The following is a 24,291-nucleotide window of genomic DNA, read 5'->3' on the forward strand; positions in this document are numbered from 1 at the left end:
TAATTAGTGCTGCGCTACTTGCTCTCTCGCTCTCTGCGGCCGGCGACTACGGTGGTGTCCTCCCAATCTGCGGCAGAGACAGACAGCGCCAACGGTACTCTTCTACCCGTCTCCTCTTCCTCTTGTGTTCAATACATTTAATTTGCTTCAGCCTCCTTAATTTGTTCTACTAGTTTTGATGCAGATCCATCATGTGCAGAGTTCGGTCAGGAGGATGCTCTTCTTCAACTGCATGGTGCTCTTGATTGACTGAGATCCAGGCGAGGTGATGCTTTTGCTCCATCTGTTCCTCCCTCCATAATCTCTTGTTGCTATTCCATCCATTTGAGTGGTAATGCATTCATGCGCTGTTGCTTTCACCAACTAAAAATGTCGAGCTTCCTCGTGATACGGAAACAATTAATAGATAGTCATCACGTGCTCCTGATTGAGCCAAGCTAGTCAGGTCCCAGGTGATGCATTTTTGCTCATCCTGAAAACGATTGTGTTTCGGTTACAGCCATCTGTTTCCCCTCGATCGATACTCTCTTGTTGCTATTCCATTCATTTGAATGATAGTGCATTCATGAGCTGTGTTGCTTTCACGGACTGAAAATGTCCAGCTTTTGCTCATCTAGTGGTTCTCTGAAAATTATACTAGCTAGTATCTCCTAGCTGTCTCCTCCTTCTCTGTACAACCTTTTTCTTCTTTTGATATTTGCTGGTTCTGACGACAATTAATGATGTGCAGAACTGGATCTATATATTCCTCCACTACTTCATGTTTGGTAGCCATTACAAAGAACTCCGCAAATTGGATCTGAAGAGCTTCTATTCAGGGTACCCTTCTACTACTTCTGCTTTGTTGGATAGCTAAAGGGACGCACTGCATATGTGCCTTCTGTCTACTATAAGGTTCAGGTTTTGCTCTTTCCGTCTTCTGAAAGCCATTATGTTTGCATTGCAGAGTTTAAACCCAAGGGCAATGCTATAGCGGTGTCTTGATCTAGAGAAAACACAAATAAAGGTCGAGATATGGAGGTTGCTGCTGGGGCCATGGGCCCTGTCATCCGTAAGCTCGGCGAGCTGCTCGTCCGAGAATGCAACCTCAAGAAGCGAGTAAAGAAAGGCGTAAAATCTCTCCTAACAGAGCTGGAGATTATGCACGCCGTACTTCGCAAGGTTGGCGAGGTGCCGTCGGACAAGCTCGAGGAGCCGGTCCGGATTTGGGCTGGCAAGGTGAGAGACCTCTCTTGCGACATGGAAGACGCTGTTGACGACTTCATGGTGCGTGTGGATGAGGGTTCAAGCAGCAAGCCAACGGACATGAGGAGTCGAGTCAAAAAGTTCCTCAAGAAGACCGCCACACTGTTTGGCAAGGGCAAAGCACTTCATCAAATCTGTAATGCCATCGAAGAAGCTCAAGATCTTTCCAAGGAGTTGGCGGACCTGCATAAAAAATACGAGCTTGACATGTGTAGCACTAGCAATGGTGCTACCACTGACCCACGTGTGTTAGCTTTGCACAAACATGTAGGGGAGCTTGTAGGCATTGAACACACAAGAGATGAGCTTGTCAAAACATTGATTTGTGAGGACAGGAGTCCTGAGGAGCAATTGAAGACACTCTCTATTGTCGGTGCTGGTGGGCTGGGCAAGACAACCCTAACCAAAGCAGTTTATGAGAAGATCAAAGCCCAATTTGATTGTGCGGCTTTTGTCCCGGTGGGTCAGAAACCAGATATCCCAAAAGTTTTCAAGGACTTGCTCTATGGCCTTGACAAAGTAAAGTTCAAGGACATTCATAATACAACAAAGGGTGAAAATCTGCTCATCGAGGATATCACTGAATTTCTTGTGGATAAGAGGTATGCATCACGTAGTCCTTGTCCTTTTATGTATATTTCCGAAATGTGTGAAGTAGTGAGATGTATACTGAATTTCATATCTTCATTTCCTTATTTGTTATACTTTTATATCTGTAGTAGTCTGTTCTTTTTTAGCAAATTCTACTTCTTTATTTTTTGCACACGCGGCTTATTTTTTAGTCATGTATACTTTTATGCAATTTCTGTTGCATTTCTTTTTTGCATGCATATCTTTCTATATCCTTAGTGGTTATATAAGCCTAAGGTTTGGTTTAGTACCTTATACTTTATCCTTGTTACGAAATTCAGTTGTATATATATGGGAAACTAATGCTATCAAAATGTTTTGCATAGGTACCTCATCGTAATCGACGATATATGGGAAGAAGACATATGGAAATATATAGAATGTGCTCTCTATAAAAATAAACTCCAGAGTCGGGTAATCACAACAACCCGTAATGTGAGTGTGTCTGAAGCATGTCTCAATTCCACTAATGGCACAATTCATAGAATGAGACCTCTTTCTGATGAAGACTCGCAAATACTCTTCCATAGAAGAATATTTCAAAGCGAGGAGAAATGTCCAGAAGATTTTCAGATAGTATCAAGAGATATATTGAGGAAATGTGGTGGTGTACCATTAGCCATCATTACAATAGGTAGTCTTCTGGTTAGTGGCCATAGGATAAAGCAAAAGGATGAATGGATGCATGTGCACAATTCGATGGGCCGTGGAGTTACACAAGGTGGTGTTGTGAAGGACATGAAAGGGATATTATCACTCAGCTATTATGATTTGCCTCCTTATCTGAAGCCTTGTTTATTATATCTAAGCATCTTTCCTGAAGACTTTGAGATTGAGAGAGAGTGGTTGATATGGAGGTGGCTTGCTGAAGGTTTTATCCAGTGTGACAAAAAAGAAAACAGGCTGTTTGAGATTGGAGAGAGCTACTTTAACGAGCTATTGAATAGGAGCTTGATCCAGCCAGCAGAAATCAATTGGGAAGGAACGGTAGTAACTTTCCGTATACATGATATGGTGCTTGATCTTATCTGCTCACTGTCAAGTGAAGAGAATTTTATCTCCATATTGGATAATGATGAGTGGCATGCACCTAATCTGCAAAGGAAATTTCGCAGGTTATCACTTCATAATATCAATGCAAATGTTCAAAACCAACAGTTTGATAGCACTAGCCTGTCAAAAGTGAGGACCTTTGCTGTTTTCTCTCCTGTTACCTGTGATTGGTTGCCATCTCTCTCAAGCTTCCAATTTTTACGCGTGCTAGATCTTGGAAATTGTGGCAGCCAAGAAAGCAGCTCTGGTATCAGCCTCAAGTATGTAGGAAATTTAATTCACCTAAGGTACCTAGGGCTAAGGAATGTTGATGTTCAGGAACTCCCATTGGACATAGGCAAATTGCAGCTTTTGCAGACATTGGATATAAGAGGCACTAGGATACAAAAATTACCTGCAAGTGTTGTTCAGCTCGCAAATTTGATGTGCCTACGTATCAACGACGACTTGGTGCTGCCAAGAGGAATGGGGAACTTGACGTCCCTTGAAGTGCTGGGCAGAGTAAGATTATCCCCGTCTCCTCACATTGCGAAAGAGTTGAGTCATCTGACAGAGCTTAGGACATTCAGTATTAACTGTGTTAACATGGATGGGGATCTGATTGATATATTAATCAAGTCTCTAGGGAACCTGCAGAAATTGCATAATTTGCGTATTGATCGTAGTGGCAGTTTGATAGATTGCATGCGTGAAAGCTGGGTGCCCCCTCCACACCTCCGTAGTTTTGAGTCATGGGGTTTCTTTGAAAATGCGTGGTTCTCGATACTTCCAAAGTGGGTTAACTCAACGTCGCTTCCCCACCTCTCCACCCTGGTCATAGAAGTGAAAGAACTGCAAGGGGATGACCTTCAGATCATCGGAATGTTGCCTGCTCTTCGGCTTCTGCGACTTGCTGCAAAACACGTGATGGGAACGTTGGTTGTGAGGGCCGATGCATTCCCATCTGCGAGATACTGCATGTTCTGGGGGTTTCCGACGTCGCCGTGCCTTTTTCCGCCTGGAGCTATCCCAAGGGTTCAATACCTTGTGTTCTGTGTCTCTGCACGGTCGATCGCGAGTGGTGAGGTTGACTGCAGCATGGGGCACTTCCCTTCTCTCGAGCAGGTCCAGGTTGATCTATTGCTTGAGAATTCCAGCGATGAAGAGAAGGGGACGGCCAAGACTTTGCTGGGGCGCGCAGCAGAAGCCCATCCTAAACGTCCCACCATTGAAATCGATTAGACACGAGTGCTGACGTGCCTCTGCCGCCAGTAAGGTCTGAGCAACCATGAATTCTCTTTTCCTGAATATGCTCGTTATCATACTGTTTGATATATCCCTCTTACTTTCTCAATTTCAGGCCTTCAATAAAATACTGAAGTCAGAAAGGTACTAATAATTCCATCAGTTGCCGCAGCTCCCAATAAACCAAGGCTCATTCCCTCCAACATATGTTTAGATGCTGTCCTTTTGCTAGACGGAGGCTTCCGCATGGTTGTTGATGATGAACTGTTTATTTCTCCTGCATTTGCTTTCAGAAACGCAGCACCTCCTTTCCTTTATTATTTGGTCAAGACTCAAGACTCGTACAATAAAAGGTTGCATTCAGTTGGCACTATTTATAGCAGCAGTACTGCCTCTACGTTTATTTGATTGTTCACATACAACATTGTTTTGTTTTCACTGGCTTATTAATGAAGAGTTGATTGAACTCCTGTTGGCTTGTTTTGCTTTGCTTGGCACTTATTTAGTCAAGGATCGCAGAATGAAAGGTAGTTGGTTGAACTCCTGTTGTACCTCCAGATTTGCTTCATCCTGTTCGTTAAGCTTTCTCCTCTTGCTGCAACTCGTGTTTTCGAACTCATGGGAGATAGAACCACAAACAATCAGATGTTCATAGCGATAAAAGGCTGCATTCAGTTGGCACTGCCTCTACGTTTATTTGATTGTTCACATACATCATTGTTTTTTTTTACTGGTTTATTAATGAAGAGTTGATTGAACTCATGTTGTCTTGTTTTGCTTTGCTTGGCACTTAGTCAGTCAAGGCTCATGCAATGAAAATGAAAGGCAGTTGGTTCAACTACAAATTTGCTTCTACTTTGTTATGTCGGAGACTTTGTGAAACCGCGGATTGTTTGTTTCCTTTTCTAAATAAAGGGACCGTATGCATCGTGCTGATGCAGAGGCCGGAGGTAATCCTCCTTTTTTTTTTAAAAAAACTACAGATTTTCTTTATCCTATTTTTGTTAAGCTTTCTCTTCTTGCTGCAACTCGTGTTTTCGAGCTCGTGGGAGATAGAGCCACGAACGCTCGGATGTTCATAGCGATGGTGCTAATGGGATTGCTAAATTTTAATTGCTTGCCAGCTTGTTGCTTCGATGCCTGCATATGTTACTCATCTCTCACAAAAAAATGTATTTGTGCTGCAAATGTACAGGAATTACTGATACATTTGGTTGCAGAAGGTTTGCAAATCAGATGTAGAGGTAGGTGCTGCCACAAACTGAAAACGAACTAAAAAAAGAGAACATGAAGATATTTTTCATTCAGATGATTGCCTCGACTTGTGTTGGAGCAAATGCTATTAGAAGGGGAATAATTAATGACTAGGAATAACCTGAGGAGAAGGGGAATACCAAAACCCCTGTTGAATCTGTGCATCAACTAGCAAATACTTTATGTACATGTAAAAAGAAACAGAAGACCGATGCCTGGGCTCTTTAAGACAACGGAATGAATAAACAGGGTATGAGCAGTATATGCAGTTCTACAGCTCATGCGTGTGAATATGTTCGAAATCTGGAAAGCTCAGGCATTTGAAATTTTATTAACACTAAATGCTTGTTCATGCAGGTCCTGCTTTTGTTGATCCAACAAGAATGAACTTATGAATGGTGGGTGTCCTAGCGATTCGCGAATCGGAGAAGGCGCCCACACCACCCCTGCTTTTTTTTTAAAAGGAGGATCATCCCCGGCCTCTGCTTCATGATGATTCATACAACCCTTTTATTAGACTAAAAAGTTCCAAACAAGTGCAATATCCAGCGAGAACTCAAAGAACACATAAAAAGGAAAGATAGGCTACGATGACTAAACACCTAGCCGAAGCATCCAGGTATGCAAGTAGGTGGTACCTAATCTGAGCCCCCCGCGTCGCCCCCGCTAGGGCGACTCGGGCGGCGCCCAAACCCTAGCCGCCGGTGGGCGCTCTCCCTCCTCCACTCCCTCCGTCGCCGCCGGGCAACGCTCGGGGGCCGACGGCAGTGGCGGAGGCATCCCTCTCTCCCACGTCTTCAGGGGTGGTGCGGGGCCCCTGCACACGCGGAGGCATGGCCGATTTGCGGAGCGACGGCGATGGCTGCGTTGATGGCGGCGGTGGTCGTCCCTGCCTCAGGCAATGGTGGCTGGAGGCACGTCGGCTGGCCGGTCATGGGCAGCGGCGTGCGGCGGTTGGCCTGGTTCGGGTGGCGGCGACGGGCTATGCCACGGCGGCGCGTCATCCGGCTTCAGATCAGCGGCGGCGTCGAGGGCCTGGTGGATTGCTCGGTGGCCTCCGATCAGATCTATTCTGGCCGGTGCAGCTGGCAGTGGCGGTCATCTCCTCTGTCAGAGGTGGTCGGCCTGAGGCTGGGTGGTTGGATCTCGCGATCCATCATCCAGTCCCGGCTGCGAGTCAGGAAGACATAGTTGCCGGTGAAAACCGAGCCGATGGCAGACGATGGCGGCGTTCTGCGTTGTTACCTTGATGAAGGCATCGTCGTGTAACTACTCTTGACCCATTCATGATGCTTAGGGGGAAACCCTAAGATCTGATCATCAAATCGGACGATGGCAGCACTACGGTGTCGTGTCTCTCTTGGGAGCATCGTTTCTCGAGCAGCACTGGATGACAGAGGAAGGCCGTGGAGCAGCTTCGTCTTGATCGGAGCTTCGGTGGAGATGTCAAGTCATGCCTGGCCAACAGGTGCTACGCTGTGTCATGCCTACTCGGCAGGTGCTACGCACGACGGATCTTTCGGAGCCTTCATGTCAGGATGGACGAGCGCAGGACGGTGGCGCCATTGGGCGTCGTGGTGGCGTCGACTGATGGACGGACTGGCAAGGGTGATACGGATCTCTCTCCTAAAGATGGGACATTGGTTCGATGAGGATGGCGGTTTCTAAAACGTGTGCAAGTGGTATACGATTTAGGTTTGCTGCATCGTTCGTTGTTCTGATACGTTATAGCACTAGTAGAAAAAGGACCTATTGTCCCGGTTCGTGAGGCCATTTGTCCCGGTTTTTGAACCAGGACTAAAGTGTCGGTACTAATGTCCTAAACCTTTAGTCCCGGTTCTTGCATAAACCGGGATAGATGGGCCTCCACGTGGCCGGTGCGGCGAGCCCAGGCAGGAGGCCCTTTGGTCCCGGTTGGTGGCACCAACCGGGACCAATAGGCATCCACGCGTCAGCATCTCAGGTGCTGGTTTTTTTTAAAGGGGGGAGGGTTTGGGGGTTTTGGGGGGTTAATTTAGGTGTTTCATATATTGTGTTAGCATGCTAATTAATAGAGAGAAGTGTCCTTTCTTATCTCCGTGCTTGGTCGACGCTACATACTATACGTATAGAGAGGACTAGACACGCTAGCTAGTTAAGCAAATGAAGGAAACAGAAGATCGTCATGAACAGATGCATACAAAGAGAAGTGATATCGACCACCTCTCCTTCTCTGAGAGATTGGTCCAACAACAAGTTCTCGTATATCTATCCGACGCTACTGGCTACATATATACAATATAAGTATCTTTTACAATATAATCTCCTAATTAAAATTGAACCCTGCAGGGTCCACATAGTATTCTCCGTCTTTAGCGATCACGTGGTTAAGAAAGAATGCCGCCAATTCCTCTTGAATTCCTCGCATACGATGTGGTGCTAGGAGTTCATCTCGCATCCGAAATATCTAATTTGAAGAAGGGGGTCAATACATATATATGAATAAATGAAACTGAACACAAATGATGGTAATCAAATAAAATTATGAATGTAATTATTTACGCACTTCATATTGTTTCTCGGAGTAGCCCCGCTCACAGGTCGTGTGGCGGATGGACTCGCAAATGTAGTATCCACAGTAATTAGTCCCTTCTTCCTGCCACAACCACTTTACAAGAAATAGAGGTCAATCAAACTGATAATTAGCAAGCATGCTAAATGGTATTGATGAAACTAGCGCTTGAATCAGTAGGAGATGCGTGGAACATATATGCTACTATAGTACTTACTTTCGGGTGTCTAAACTGCAGCTTCTTTGGCAGTCCCGGAGTTTTTGAGGTGAATTTACTCCAAACCATGCCAGACAAAGAAAACAATTACTTGATATCAGGAAATGAACAAATTGAAGTTGCCGATACGGTGCGATAATGATAGATTTAACTTACTTCTCTAGAATTTCAGTCATGTCCGCGTACTTCTTGAGATCTTTTCGTCTCGAATCTGAGACGGTTACTAGTCCCTGCTCAAGCGTAATCTCTAGGAGAATATAATGGAACCTGCACACGCATGTATAACTCATCAATTCCATTACTATAACCTCGACTAATAAGAAAAACCGAATATGCACAAGACAGTAACACTCACTCGAAGTTGTAAGAGAAGAATATTATAGCTTTGTTTTGATTTAATATAAACGATTGTACAAGCTTGGCCTCGGTACCTTTGGCCTGAAATTTAACCATATATGCATATATGAGATTTGTGTTAATGAAGCTAATATCACCGATTAGTCTTTTCTTCAATTCCGTGATCTTCAATCTGCATAATATAGTGAGAATAATTAAAGATACATGCAATGAAAGAGCTGACCTATATATAGAGACTTAATGACAGAAGTAGTACTACTTACAGGCAGTAGCAAGTGATAATTGACTTATCGAGGGCCTTTAGATTGAAAAACTCGAAGAACTCCTCAAATGGAACATTCAACAGGTCAATTCCAACGAGGTCATGCTCATCTTTAACTCTGAGCGTCAAAATATTCCTCCCCCAGACTCTCTGCAGATTTTCATATACCAATCATGGAATTTTCGCATCATCGTTGTTAGAGATTTTTCATCTTTGACGAGAGGCTTTCCGTACACGTATCTGTGTTCATCCACCTCCAAGAAATCAAAATGTGCATCGTCGGGCAGGTAATCTCCAAGATCGTTAGAACCGGGCACCATCACGCCCGGATGATTCGCGACGACGCTAGACACCTGGAGCGGGGGGAACGATTGGTTCGCTTGTTCGCCGAGCTGGGCAACTTTTCTCCCAGCTCGTAGTTTTGCTAACCTTTGATCACTGATAGTACTTCCCGACCGCTCCGCTTCTATAAATGACTTTGTAAGAATGCGCTCATAGTTGCCTTTCGCCGGAGACTTTGGTGGTTTCTTCAGGGCAGCCAGAGTACGCTTTGCTTTTACCGGATCTATCTTCTCCTCCGGAGGTGGATGTTTTTTTGCTTTCACCCCTTCAAAGAAGTTCTTCACTTCGGCTTCCACGATCTTCGTGATTTCCTCCTGGCTCCTCTCGTATGGTAACTTCTCTGGAGTCTTCAAAGAAGGACCGTATCTGTATTGCCTGCCTCTGGTTGTACTGCTAGACGTCGGAGCAGACGGAGCGGCTGCGGCTGTCTTTCCTTTCTTACGAGTCGGAGCGGTGGCGGGTCTCTTCCGCCCTTGTTGACGAGGCGGAGAAGGGGGAGGCAGCTGGCTGCTCGGGCGCGCCGGCGCAGGCGGAGAAGGAGGCGGAGTGCCGCCACGCGCCGGAGAAGGAGGCTTAGTGCCCTGATCACTCGCCGGAGGAGGCGGAGGAGGGGGCGGAGTGCCCTGACTCGCCGGAGGAGGAGGAGGAGGCGTCCAGTTCGGAAGGTTGATGAGCTCCTTCCGTCATAGTCATGTAGTCTTCAGAGAAGAACCCAGCCGAATCTCCCCTTCACCCGTAGGGTGGTCAAGCTCAAGGTCCTCAAATCCGTCTGTTATTTGATCCACCATCACCCTAGCATATCCTTTTGGAATTGGCTGGCCGTGGTAGGTTGAGCCAGGTTCATTAGGTATAACAGAGCCAACAGCCGCCTTGACTTTAAATGTCATCCATCGCGTCATAAGGTGGCAATGTTGAGACTCTGTGATAGCATCCACGGGGTAGCCCGTGAAGACAGGCTCCAGCTGCTGAGTCTGCTCGGTGGAAGCCACGCTGCTTCTCCGCTGAGATGGCGGGGTAGCTTCAGGGGAAGCTTTGGCATGTCGTTTGCTGCGATCTGCTTCTCGTTCCTCTAGCCCGTGTACCCTTTCGTGCAGCGCCTGCAGTTGGCTATGCTCCACTTTCTTCCTCCTCTCCTGGGTTTTGTAACCCTCTGCGTCCGGAAACCCAGCGTTCCACGGAAGGGAGCCTGGCGTGCCTCGTGTCCGTCCAGGGTGCTCAGGATTCCCGAGGGCCATTGTGAGCTCGTCCTTCTCTCTGTCTGGAACGAACGTCCCTTCCTGTGCTGCGGCGATATAGTGCCGAAGCTTCGTGACGAGTATTCGCAGTTGCTCTTCCGTCCAAACGCACTTCCCTGATACAGGGTTCAAGGTTCCGCCAACCCCGAAGAACCAAGTTCGGCAACGGTCTGGCCATCTCAATGTCTCTGGTTCGACCCCTTTAGCAATCAGGTCATTCTCAGCCTTGTCCCACAAAGGTCGGGCTTTGAGGTAACCACCTAACCCCGTGCGATGGTGATGCTTCTTCTTCGCAGCATTTTTCTTGTTTGTCGCTGACATCTTCTTACTCTTTTCCGATGTCTTGTGGGCCACAAATGCGGGCCATTGATCTCTGATCTTCTCAAACCGGCCGGTGAATTCTGGTGTCTCTTCTTTATCGACAAACGTTTTCATCTCATTCTTCCACCTCCTGAATAGTTCTGCCATCTTCTTAAGAGCATGAGACTTGATCAATTCCTCTTTAACTGGCTTCTCTGGATCCTCCTCTGGCGGTAGGGTGAAATTTGCCTTAAGCGTTGTCCAAAGATCTTCTTTCTGCATATCGGAGACATAAGACGTCGGCACCTTAGGGTCTTCCTTCTTTGGCTTTAACCATTGCTGGATACTGATCGGGATCTTGTCCCTAACAAGAACCCCGCACTGAGCATGAAATGCATCCCTTGTCCGGATGGGTTCAATCGGCTTGCCAGCGCGCGCGATTGTTGTGATCTCAAACCTTTCATCCGAGCGCAACTTTTTCTTCGGGCCTCATTTCTTTACCGAAGTTGAGCTCGATCCGGAGGGCTAGAGAAAAAAGAAGAAAGACGAGAGTTAATTAATATGTGTACATATGAAAACAATGAATGCATCAATTAACTAGTCAGCACGGGCTTAACTAATATATATATATATACCTGGCCGGACTCGGTTCGGTCACCGGAGCCGTCATCACGGTCTCCTTCTTGTACCTCCATTGGGTCACCGGAGCCATCATGAACATAGCCCTCTTCTTGTACCGGCATTAATGGGTCACCGGAGCCATCATGAACATAGCCCTCTTCTTCACCCGGTCCTTCCTGACCATCGATGTCGTAGAGAAACGACGCAACGACATCACTTCCTTGTGCGATTATCTCCCCCAACATCGCTTCGGTTTCTTCGTCTCGGGAGTGATCCATAGTTTCTGTAAATATTTACAACATGTCAATTATTATTCAAACATGGTACACATGGATATATATTAGTGGCAAACGTAGAACTAGCTAGCTAATCACAATAAGGAATCATGTTAGTGGCCTCGACGCTGCTTCTCTAGGGTTTGGGGTGGCCTAGACAACGCTTCAAGGGTTTGGGATGGCCTCGACACAACGCTTCAAGGGTTTGGGGTGGCCTCGACGACAACGCTCTTTTAACTTGGTAAATTTGGGTGGCCTCGAGAGAGTTTGTCGGGTAGGGGCGCGGCGGGAGGGGGTAGGAGACCAACATCATTTTTTCTCTAGGGTTTGGGTGTCCTCGAGAGTTTTGGTCGAGCGAGAGGGCCGAGGGGGGTGCTCCCGTGGTATAAGTTCTCACGGTCGAGAGTGGGTATATATATCCACCGCCCCTCATGTCGAATTTATCCGGGAGGGGGTTATATCGACAACGATGCGACATACATATACATGGGAAAATAATGTTATCCGGGAGGGGGTTATATCGACAACGACATACCCGATAAAAAATAAGAAGACAAAAGAAGAAATAAAAAGAGGAGAAGAAGAAGAGGAGCAATCGAAGAAAAAAAGAAGAAAAAAAGGAGAAGAAGAAAGGAATAGAGGAGAAAGAAGAAAAAAAAAAATCTTCTTTCTCCTCTATTCCTTTCTTTTTCTCCTCTTCTTTTTCTTCTTTTTTCCTCTTCTTATTTATTTCTCCTCTTCTTCCTCTCCTATTCTTCTCCTTTCTTCCTCTTCTTATTTTCCTTTTTCTCCTCTCATTTTTTCTTCTTCTTCTTCGTTATCTTCCTAGCTATATATAATACTTTCCTAAAAATGTAACTTTTGCATATATAAAACTTTTTCTTCTTCTTCCTTCTTCCTTCTCTTCCTTCTTTTCCTAAATATATAAAACTTTTCTAAAAATGAAAGTAACCTAAAATGTACTAAATCAGAGAACATATATAGATAAAACTAACCTAAAATGTACCCAAATCTAGTAAAAATCTAACTTTTATATGCACAGAGAACATACATACATATATACATTTTTATAAAAATGCAAAAAATAAATCATCATTTATATGAACAAAAAATCTAAAAAAAGACATATAATCAGATATACACACATACATATGCTCACACATATACACATAATCTGGAAAAAAAACATCATATAATCTAAAAACAAAGGAGAGGAGACGGGCAGAGGTAGAGGCACGGCGTCGGCGTCAGCCTGACCAAGGAGAGGTGCGGCGTGGTCGGGGCAGGGGCAGAGGCACGGCGCCGGCGTCGGTGTAGAGGGCGGCGACGGCGGCGTGGTCGGGGCAGGGGCGATGGCGATCGATGGGGCAAAGGGCGGCGACGGCGTCGACGGGGCGGGTAGGGGCGCGGTAGAGGCACGGCGAGGGCGCGCGGCGTGGTCGGGGGGCAGGGGCGACGACGGCGTGGTCGGGCCGGGAAACGGCGGCGTGGTCGGGGGCACGGCAGAGGCACGGCAAGCTCGGGCAGCCTGGCGTCGTCGTCGGAGGGATCGAAGAACTGACGAAATTTTCACAAGTGCTGGCTTATATAACAAAGCCATTGGTACCGGTTGGTGCCACCAACCGGTACCAATGCCCCCTTTAGTCCCAGTTGGTGCCACCAACCGGGACCAAAGGTCACTTTTCAGCGGCCCAAAGGGCGGGAAGCGGCGGCCTTTGGTCCCGGTTGGTGGCACCAACCGTGACTAAAGGTTACTTTTCAGCAGCCCAAAGGGCGGGAAGCGGCGGCCTTTGGTCCCGGTTGGTGTCACGAACCGGTACCAATGCACCCCTTTAGTCCCGGTTGATGCCACCAACCGGGACCAAAGGCCCCTGTGCTGCCCGCGTCGCGGCCAAAGTTTAGTCCCACCTTGCTAGTTGAGAGGGGCGCGGTGGTTTATAAGCCCCACTGCCGCACCCCTCTCGAGCTCCTCTCCACTGCAAGCTTACGGGCCTACTTGCTACTGCTTTGCCTGATGGGCCATCTGGGCCTACTGCGGGCCTGAATCCTGGCCCATGGATGGGTTTCTAGTCGTATTCACGCCGTGGTGGCCCAGTTGGTGGCATTTTTTTTATTTTTTCCCAGTTTCTTTGTTTTCTTTTTTGCTTTATTTATTTTGTTTTGTTTCTACTTACAACAAAATAATTATTTATTTTATTTTATTTTGTTTATAATTACTTATTAATTTTATTTTATGATAATTCTTTTTGCTATTAAAGTTTTTAACAAAAAAAGTTCTTTATGAAAATCCTTTTTGCTTTTAATGATTTTGAACAGAAAATACTTTGATAATTTTAGTTGCATGAATTTTATATAATTTTAGTTTCAATAATACTAGAAGTTGCTTATAATGTTTTGAACAAAAAATACTTTGATAATTTTAGTTTCAAATTTTTTATTTATGTTATTAAAGTTTCTTTGTTTCTACTTATATATTTTATTAAAGTTTATATTATTTTGTTTCAAATTACTTGTTTATTTTATTTTATTTTGTTTCTGACTTCATTTGTTATTTTTGATGCATTTACTGATTATTTTGAGCTATAAGACCATGAAATTGGAAAGCATTTGAAATGAACTCTGAAAAGGTTCCAAGTTGGCATGGTATCATCATTTCATCCATATAGCATGTGCAAGAAAGTAGAGAGGCTTACGGCAAAAACTGAATGCACTTCGTGTACAAAAGAGACAATCTCCTTCGAAGTATCAGGGTTTCATACGGAAACTCGTCTGTTACAAAGGGATTTCAATTTTTTTGAACTTATTTGAACCCCCTAGTTTTTCTGTGTTCAAAATGCACCATTCAAAGCCACATCATCAATTTACAACCCTTTCTGACTTATTTGTTATTTTTCATGCATTTACTGATTATTTTAAGCTATAAGACCATGAAATTTAAAAGCATTTGAAATGAACTCTGAAAAGGTTCCAAGTTGGCATGGTATCATTATTTCACCCACATAGCATGTGCAAGAAAGTAGAGAGGCTTACGGCAAAAACTGGATGCATTTTGTGTACAAAACGGACAATCTCTTTCGAAGTATCAGGGTTTCATACGGAAACTCGTCTGTTACAAAGGGATTTCAATTTTTTTTAACTTATTTGAACTTCCTTGTTTTTCTGTGTTCAAAATGCACCATTCAGAGCTGTAAGACCATGAAGTTGAAAAGCATTTGAAATGAACTCTGAAACCAAAGTACATACATAGTTCTCCAGAGCATTAAAACCAAAGTACATACATAGTTCTAATTGAACAACATATAGCTCTCCAGAGCATCTAATTAAACCATACATTGAAATTATGTAAAACATTTCAATGCAAAAAACAAATGCGATCATAACCGCAACCAAGGTAACAACTGATCCAACTGCATAATAATACCAAGCCTCGGTATGAATGGCATATTTTCTAATCTTTTTAATCTTCAACCGCATTGCATCGATCTTGATCTTGTGATCATCGACGACATCCGCAACATGCAACTCCAATATCATCTTCTCCTCCTCAATTTTTCTTATTTTTTCCTTCAAGTAATTGTTTTCTTCTTCAACTAAATTTAACTTCTCGACAATAGGGTCGGTTGGAATTTCCGGTTCAACAACCTCCTAGATAAATAAAATCTTGGTCGGCATAATTGTCATAAACAATAAATGAACCAAATAGTTATGAAAATATAATATATACCACATCTGAATCATAGACAGGACGAGGGCCGACGGGGGCGGATACCAAAACCATCGCACTATATAATAACAAGGAGTAATAAAAGTAAGAAAATTAGACAAGTATCTATCCGAAGTCAGAATTTTTTCTTTCAGAAAGAAGATAAGAACAAGAGGCTCACCATGGTGGTGCCGGCGACGAGATCGGCGCGGGCGATCGATGGCGGTGAAGACGGGGCGGGGACGGGGCGTGACGGACCGCTAAATCTAGACAAATCTCGTTGAAAATGGAGCTCGGAGGTCGAGTTTTGAGAGGAGAAAGCTTAACTAGTGTGGCTCGGGCATTTCATCAAACACCTTATGTGCATAGGAGGTGAACTAGAGCACCCAAATGCCCTCCCCTCGCCGGCTTGACAAAATAGAGCACTGTGGAGTGCTCTGCCGCGGCGGTGGGTATATGTAGGCAAGTTATTTGTCCCGGTTCGTGGCATGAACCGGGACTAAAGCCAACCCTTCTGTCCCGGTTCAAGCCACGAACCGGGACCAATGGTTGTGGGCCAGCAGCGAGGACCATTGGTCCCGGTTCAAGCCACGAACCGGGACCAATGGTTGTGGGCCAGCAGCGAGGACCATTGGTCCCGGTTCGTGGCTCGAACCGGGACAAATGGTTCCACACGAACCGGGACCAATGCCCACGAGGCCCCGGCCGGCCCCCTGGGCTCACGAACCGGGTCTAATACCCCCCATTGGTCCCGGTTCTTGAAGAACCGGGGCTGATGGGCTGGCCAGGGCCGAACGGTAGCCCTGTTTTCTACTAGTGTAGGGATGGATTGGTGATGACAACGGTTTTTTATATGAAGAGTGAGAGCACTCAACATTATCATGTTTGTAGGTGTGAGTGGTGGCTTCGGGTGGCTTGATGTATGATTTTTTCAGACCTTTATGAAATAATTAATAAAAATGGATGTATGCATCGATTGATGCAGAGACCGGGGGTTGAACCTCCTTTTCTAAAAAAATGACTAAACACCTAGCCTATTAGTGTGTCGTCATCCATATCGGTTAAAGATAGACCGCACTGCCATCTCCCATCGGCTGCAGCGAGTAACCAAAAGCCCCCCGGACTCCGCACGCGTGAGTAACGACTACGTACGGATCCAAGTTGTAGCTCTGTAGATGACCTGTAAAAAGTTGGTGAAATTCTTCCTGTCAAAAATCATATCGTTTCTATAATTCCATATAGCCCAAAGCATGACACATATTCCTATTCGAATGTGTCTAGCTATGATGACGTCCACCCCCACTAAGCCACGTCCCGAATAACGTGTTCATACTCATTGGGGGGTTTATGTTAAAGGCTATATGAATAGTTCGCCATAGAAGTTTAGCCAATGGGCATTCGAGAAAGAGGTGTTTGATAGTTTCATTATGATCACAAAAGCAACATCTGAAATTACCCACCCATCTTTGTTTAACCAAGTTATCTTTCGTGAGGATCACACCTTTGTGTAAGAACCGCATAAATTTTTTAATCTTCAGTGATACTTTGATTTTCCAAATATGTTAGACAAGTACTAGAGGATGGCCCCTGAGGCCGGCTCAACAACCTCCGCAACAAAGACGACAACAAGTAGATTAGGATAAGTTAGGTTTAAGCTAGTTAGTTGAGAGAAGCTTGACGGCATAAATACATACCACTATTTAAGTCGCTCATTGCGGATCTCGCTCGGCGAGGTGAAACCAAACTCCCACCCCATGCAATGAAGCTGAGGCGTGCCATACGCTTGAATCGGTCCAATAGCCTTCGAGGACGGTGAGTCGTTGTGCACGTGTTGGACCAAGGCCATGGGCGTCTTTTTTCTTCTTCTAAAATTCATGTTTACTCATATTTATCTAAATTTTAGATTTGAAATAACATAATCATTCAAATTTCAAACAACCATAAAGTTGATTCATATTTATTTCTATTTATATGTATTGCTTTTTACTTATTTTCATATTTACTTATTCACGGTTATTCAAATACTTAATTTTATATTAATTCAGTTTTTATTCATTGTTTAAAATTTGAAACTACTTCAAAACAAATTCAAACACTCGAAATTCATAACTTCGGTTATAGAACTTCAATTAGAACAAGTAACATATGCTTTTTATCAAAAAATTGAGAGTACTTCAGATCCGCAAGAAGTTTTCAAAATCAGTCCTTTTTTCAAATGAAAATATTAATTATCCTTTTAAAATTTGGAAATTCCTATATGGATTTGTTTGGAGTTCCAATCAATGACCACATCTTTTCATAATAGGCTGGCATGACCATATGAGGCATGATGGTAACATGTTTCGACATCTTTTGCATGTGTTTTTTTTTGCGATGACATCTTTTGCATATTGTGACACGTGTAGCCATTATTTAGCCTTTTTTGACTGAAATAATTTAAACATATTAAAAACTCGTCGAAGTGACAACTGACATGAATGCTTGAGTACATAGGTCATACCAGCTGGAAAAACTAATGGAGCCATTTATCGCAAGTCGACAAAACCACGTGCTCACCATTGCACCCGTCTAGCCTAACATGGACTTATGAGGAATGCACACTTCATGGTAACGAGTTCGACACCTTTTACACGTTGTGTCACGTGTAGCCACTATTCGTCCTTTTTTTGCGAATTTTTGACCGACATAAAATTATGAAAAACTTGTCGAAAGTAAAAACCACCTGGCATGGATGCTTGAGTAAGTCATATCAAAATGTGGTAAAAAAGATGAGATCACAATCAACTTAACCAACCCAAGACATAGCCATAGAGTAAGAAGTGCCAAACGAGTGGAAAGTCCTATTCTACTCCCGAACTCCCGAACTCATATGCTCCTCGTGAACAGTAAAGTCGAAAAATAGTAAAAACATTCAAAAAATTCTGAATTTTTTTTATGGTAAACATTCACAAATGTTTTACATGCGTATGAAAATTCAGCACGACATAACATTCCTCAAAGTTGCAGCGAAAAAATAAAATCAACATTCCAAAATGTATCCAAAACTAGCATTTTTGGAGCAGCGATTTTGTTTTTTTGCCACGATTTCCACAAATATTATTTCAAGCTGAACTTTTGTAGGACTAGAAAACTTTTGTCAAAGTTAACCACAAAAAAAATTCAAATTTTTTGAATGATTTTACTAATTATTTTTTATTTTACTGTTCACGAGGGAGCATATGAGCTCGGGAGCAAAATCTTCATGTTCCAAACGAGTTTCATTTTTGCTGGATAAGGACTTCTCTTGTGGTATGGTTTCAATTAGCGTTTGAGTCTTTTATTCCAGCTAAGAGCATCTCTAGCAGACTCTGTAAAATGTCCCGCCCTGCAAAATAACCATCAAAATAAGGGTCGGGCAGGAAATGTTGTCAGACTAGACCCCGCAAACTCGTTCGACCCGTAATTTTTTTTTGAGGGGCGCGGCAAAATCCCCTTCCCGACCCGCGAAAACACAGGTTTCCTCCTCGCCTATACGGTGCCCTGTATCGCAAGGAAACTGTTCGCGGGACGGACATTTCAGCCCGCGTCCTTTCCCCACCCCCTTCCGCCGCCGCGTTGTCATTTGTTCCCCAGTCCGCCGCCAACTCTGGGGCACCGCTATAGCCGAATCTTCGGGGGGAATCGCGTCGCAGGTTCGCCGCTTCCCTCTTCCGTCGAGCCACTGCACCGGCTCCCCCAGAGCCACCTATCCACGGCCGCGCGAGAACCACCACCGGAGATGGACTTGAGCCTATGCGAGAAGTTTCTGCTCGAGGATTCATCCTCTTTGGATGACTCAGATGTTGAGAGGATGCTTCTCACATTTCGTGAGCAGAGCTTGGTGATGGCCCTTGCCGTAAAGGAGCATGAAGACAAGAACTTAAAGAGGCGGCATGGATCGACTGTCGGTCGTCTTTGCATTCCTCGGAATCGCCATCCCGACAACGAGATGCTGATGCGAGACTACTTCGCCGCCAATCCAACATACCCGTCGCACCTCTTCCGGAGAAGGAACCGTATGCGCTGATGACGATGATGAATATACTTCTCGCCCCTTGTTGGTTACCCCAAGTGGAAGGTGGAGATGTATTCAGCAACAAATTTCCCTTACACGGGAACTGTAAGGTTTATCGAACCAGGAGGACTCCGAGGATCAACAAGTAGGTGTTCGCTGCTCTGGCGCTAGCAGAAGACGTCGACCTGCACACACAACAAATAACTTTGCTCCCAATGAGTACAGAGAGGTTGTCAATCTCTCCGGCCTTGTAATTTGCAAAGGATCAAAACACAAGCGGGAATAGTGATAGTGATTGCAACGGAAAGGTAAATAAAAACGGTAAATGGTGGAGGTGTAAACAATGGTGGTAATATGGACCCGAGTCACAAGATGTTCATGTTGCGGCAACAAAAGTCCTTCCCAGGTGCGTAGGAATTCTTCTGGTTACTTCTCTGGTTTGCGTCGGTTTTTCCCTTGAAGAGGAAAGGGTGATGCAGCACAGGAGCAGTAAGTATTTCCCTCAGTTTGAGAACCAATGTATCGATCCAGAAGGAGGGCCTCGTCAAGTCCAAAGTACCTGCGCAAACACAAACAAGCTTGCACCCAACGCTTCAAAGGGGTTGTCAATCCCTTCAAGATTGTTTGCAAAGTGAGATCTGACGGTGAAAAGTGCATCGAAGTAAAAAGTTTAAGGCTTAAAATATGGTGTGGAGTAGACCGTGAGGGCCATAGTGTTCACTAGAGGCTTCTCTCATAATAGCAAATATCACGATGGGTGAAGAAATTACTGTCGAGCAATTGATAGAGGGATAATCTCAAACCAATGATGAAAACCCCATCTTTTTACCCTTGATGGCAAAAACACGATGCGTGCCTCGCTACCCCTTCTGTCACTGGGTGAGGTCACTGCACGGTATGAACCCAAAACCAAGCACTTCTCCCATTGCAAGAATCATAGATCTAGTTGGCCAGACGAAACCCACAACTCGAAGAGAATTACAAGAATATGAAATCATGCATAAGAGAGATCAGAAGAAACTCAAATAAGATTCATAGATAATCTGATCATAAATCCACAATTCATGGGATCTCGACAAACACACTGCAAAAAAAGAGTACATCGGATAGATCTCCATGAAGATCATGGAGAACTTTGTATTGAAGATCCAAGAGAGAGAAGAAGCCATCTAGTTACTAGCTATGGACCCGTAGGTCTATGGTGAACTACTCACGCATCATCGGAGAGGTCATGGTGTTGATGAAGAAGCCCTCCGTGTCCGAATCTCCCCTCCGGCAGGGCACCAGAACGTGCCCCAGATGGGATCATGTGGAAACAGGAGCTTGCGGCGGCGAAAAAGTGATTGCAATGATCTCCTGATTTTTTTGGGATTTTTAGGGAATTTATAGGCGCAACCCCTAGGTCAGGGGACGCTCAGGGGGCCCACAAGCCTAGATGGCGCGGACTCCCCCTGGCCGCGGGGTGGGGGCTTGTGGGGCCCCTGGGGCTCCCCTGCCTTGGCTCCCAAGCTCCCTGATCTTCTTCCGTTCCAGAAAAAATCTATTCGGGGATTTTCTACCGTTTGGACTCCGTTTCAAAATCTCCTCTAAAAGGGGTCAAAAACATGGAAAACACAGGAACTGACACTTGGCACTGAGTTAATAAGTTAGTCCCAAAAAATATATAAAAGGCATGCAAAACATCCAAAGTTTGACAAGATAATAGCATGAAACCATAAAAAATTATAGATACGTTGGAGACGTATCAAGCATCCCCAAGCTTAACTCCTGCTCGTCCTCGAGTAGGGAAGTGATAGAGAATGAATTTCGGATGTGGAATGCTACCTAGCATAGTTGTCCTTTGCAACTTCTTTCACGTGGCATGAATGTTCAGATCCGTAAGATTGAAAACAATAGTTTGCTATTGACATGAAAAGAGTAATACTTCAAGCAAACTAGCAAAGTAATCATAAACTTTCAAAATAACAAGGCCAAAGAAAGTTATCCCTACAAAATCATATAGTCTGGCTATGCTCCATCATCCTCACACAACTAATGTAAATCATGCACAACCCCGGTATTGGCCAAGTAATTGTTTTCGCACTCTTACTTTCTCAAACTTTTTATAACTATCACGCAATACATGAGCGTGAGCCATGGATATAGCACTATAGGTGGAATAGAGTGTGGTGGTGGTTGTGAGACAAAAAGAAGGACATGGTCACACTGACTCGGCCTATCAATAGGCTATGGAGATTCCCATTAATAGATGTCAATGTGAATGAGTAGGGATTGCCATACAAGAGATGCACTAGAGCTATAAGTATGTGAAAGCTCAAAAGGAAAACTAGTGGGTGTGCATCCAACTTGCTTGCTCACGAAGACCTAGGGCAATTTTGAGGAAGCCCGTCATTGAAATATACAAGCCAAGTTATATAATGAAGATTCCCACTAGCATATGGTAGTGACAAAGCAAGAAGCTCTCAATCATGAAGAACATGGTGCTATCATGAAGCACAAGTGTGGAAAGAGATAGTAGCATTGTACCTTCTCTCTTTTTCTCTCTTTTTTTCATTTGGGCTCTTAGGCCTCTTTTTTTCTTTTTTTTTTGGGCTCTTTGGCCTCTTTTTTTTCCTCACACGAGATAATGCTCTAATAATGATGATCATCACACTTTTATTTACTCGCAGCTCAAAGATCACAATGATGATGACTCCATAGGAAATGCCTCCGGCAGTGTACCGGAATGTGCAACGATCTAGCATGGCGTATGACGTTGAAACATCTCGCTAGCTATCTTACGATCATGCAATGGCAATATGAGAGTGACGACACAATTCATGAGACGGAACGGTGGGAGTTGCATGGCAATATATCTCAGAATGGCTATGAAAATGCCATAGTAGGTAGATATGGTGGCTGTTTTGAGGAAGGAATTTGGTGGGTTTGTGTATCGGCGAGAATTGCGCGACACTAGAGAGGCTAGCAATGGTGGAAGGTGAAAGTGCATCTATACCATGGGCTCACATTAGTCATGAAGAACTCACATACTTGTTGCGAAAGTTTTTATTAGTAATCGAAACAAAGTGCTAAACGCATACTCCGAGGGGAAGGGTTGGTAGGTGTAAACCATCGCGCGATCCCGACCTCAACACAAAGGATGAAAATCAATAGATCAATCATGCTCCGACTTCCTAACATAGCGGTTCACCATACGTGCATGCTACGGGAATCACTAACTCCAACACAAGTATCTCTAGATTCACAACACCCTACTAACATGACTTTTAATATTACCAAATCCATGTCTCAAAACTATTTGAGAGGAATCAAGACTTCTCTTTCTACTCAATGCACATGAAGATGAAGGTTTTTTCATCCTCTTTAGGTACCTATCACATTTGGAACTACTTTCATAGGATAAGCCAACTACCAAATCATGCACCGTCGTGCTCTAAAAGATATAAGTGAAGCACACAGAGCAAAAGTATCTAGCTCAAAAGATATAAGTGAAGCACTATGAGCATTCTAGCAAAAATCACGATGAGTGCATGTCTCTCTCTCTCAAAAAGGTGTGCAGCAAGGATTATTGTGACAAAACAAAAGGAAAAGATGCCTACGATACAAGACACTCCAAGCAAAACACATATCATGTGGTGAATAAAAATATAGCTCCAAGTAATGTTACCGATGGATTGAAGACGAAAGAGGGGATGCCTTCCCGGGGCATATCCAAGCTTAGGCTTTTTGGTGTCCTTGAATTTGGCTTGGGATGCCTTGGGCATCCCCAAGCTTGAGCTCTTTCCACTCCTTATCTCATCGTCCATGAGAACATCACCCAAAACTTGAAAACTTCACAACACAAAACTTAAACAGAAACTCGTGATAACATTAGCACAAGAAAACAAACTACCACCTCTTTTGGTACTGTAGCAAACTTGAATTCCATCTATATTGGTGTTGGGATACTGTATTCTCACTTTTCCATGGCTAGTACCGCCGATACTAACCATAGTTTTATCAAAACAAGCAACCAACTCAACAAAAACAGAATCTGTCAAAAACAGACCAGTCTGTAGCAATCTGTATACTTCGTATACTTTTGGTACCTCAACAAATCTGAAAAATTACGACTGCCTGGGCAAAAGGCATATAAACCAGCAGCAAAAAGAATCAACTCAAAAGCTCTTTCTGAATAAAAATGAAAAATCATCTCGTGAGCGAAACGTTTCTGTCTCTTTCCAGCAGGATCAAACAACCATCACCAAGACTAGTCATAAAGGTTTTGCTTGGCTCAAACACAAAAAGAAACACAAAAAACACAATCACAACAGAATTATGAAAGTGTGGACGCAACAAAACAGAAAGAAAAAGATAAATTCATCGGGTTGCCTCCCAACAAGCGCTATTGTTTAACGCCCTTAGCTAGGCATTGATAAATCAATGATGCTCACACAAGAGACAAGAATTGAAGCACAACGAGAGCATCATAAAGCATGTGAAAATCACATCTAAGTCTAACATACTTCCTATGCATAGGCATTTTATAGGAAAATAGATTGTAAAGACAACCAATAGTTGCCATATGCAAGGAAGAAGAAAGAGACAATAGCAATCTCAACATAACGAGAGGTAATTTGGTAACATGAAAGTTTCTACCATAATATTTTCCTCTCTCATAATAATTACTTGTGGGATCATATTCGAATTCAACAATGTAACTATCACATAGGATATTCTTTTCATGATCCACATCCATGCAAAGTTGACGCTCTTCAAAAATAGTGGGATTGTCATCAAGTAAAGTTATGACTTCTCCAAACCCACTTTCAATAATATTGCAAATATCATATTCATCATGAGGCTTAAACAAATTTTCAAGATCATAAGAAAAATCATCGCCCCATTCATGATCATTGCAACAAGTAGTGGACATAGCAAAACTAGCATCCCCAAGCTTAGGATTTTGCATATTTTTAGCATGATTGTCACTAATAGAATTTATAGTGA

The 24,291-nt window shown here is 44.0% G+C and overlaps 1 protein-coding gene across 1 annotated transcript; it reads left to right on the plus strand.

The window, feature by feature from the left end:
• On the plus strand, positions 1 to 4,622 carry LOC123413082 (disease resistance protein RGA5-like). The gene is made up of 6 exons (XM_045106029.1): positions 1 to 94; positions 185 to 265; positions 731 to 819; positions 947 to 1,847; positions 2,202 to 4,183; positions 4,268 to 4,622. The coding sequence occupies exons 4-5, from the start codon at positions 1,015 to 1,017 to the stop codon at positions 4,147 to 4,149; spliced, it is 2,781 nt and encodes a 926-aa protein (XP_044961964.1). The 5' UTR covers positions 1 to 94; positions 185 to 265; positions 731 to 819; positions 947 to 1,014; the 3' UTR covers positions 4,150 to 4,183; positions 4,268 to 4,622.
• Positions 4,623 to 24,291: the final 19,669 nt, after the last annotated feature.

The sequence above is a fragment of the Hordeum vulgare genome, chromosome 7H (genome assembly GCF_904849725.1).
Source record: "Hordeum vulgare subsp. vulgare chromosome 7H, MorexV3_pseudomolecules_assembly, whole genome shotgun sequence".
In the NCBI taxonomy this organism is placed as follows: domain Eukaryota; kingdom Viridiplantae; phylum Streptophyta; class Magnoliopsida; order Poales; family Poaceae; genus Hordeum; species Hordeum vulgare.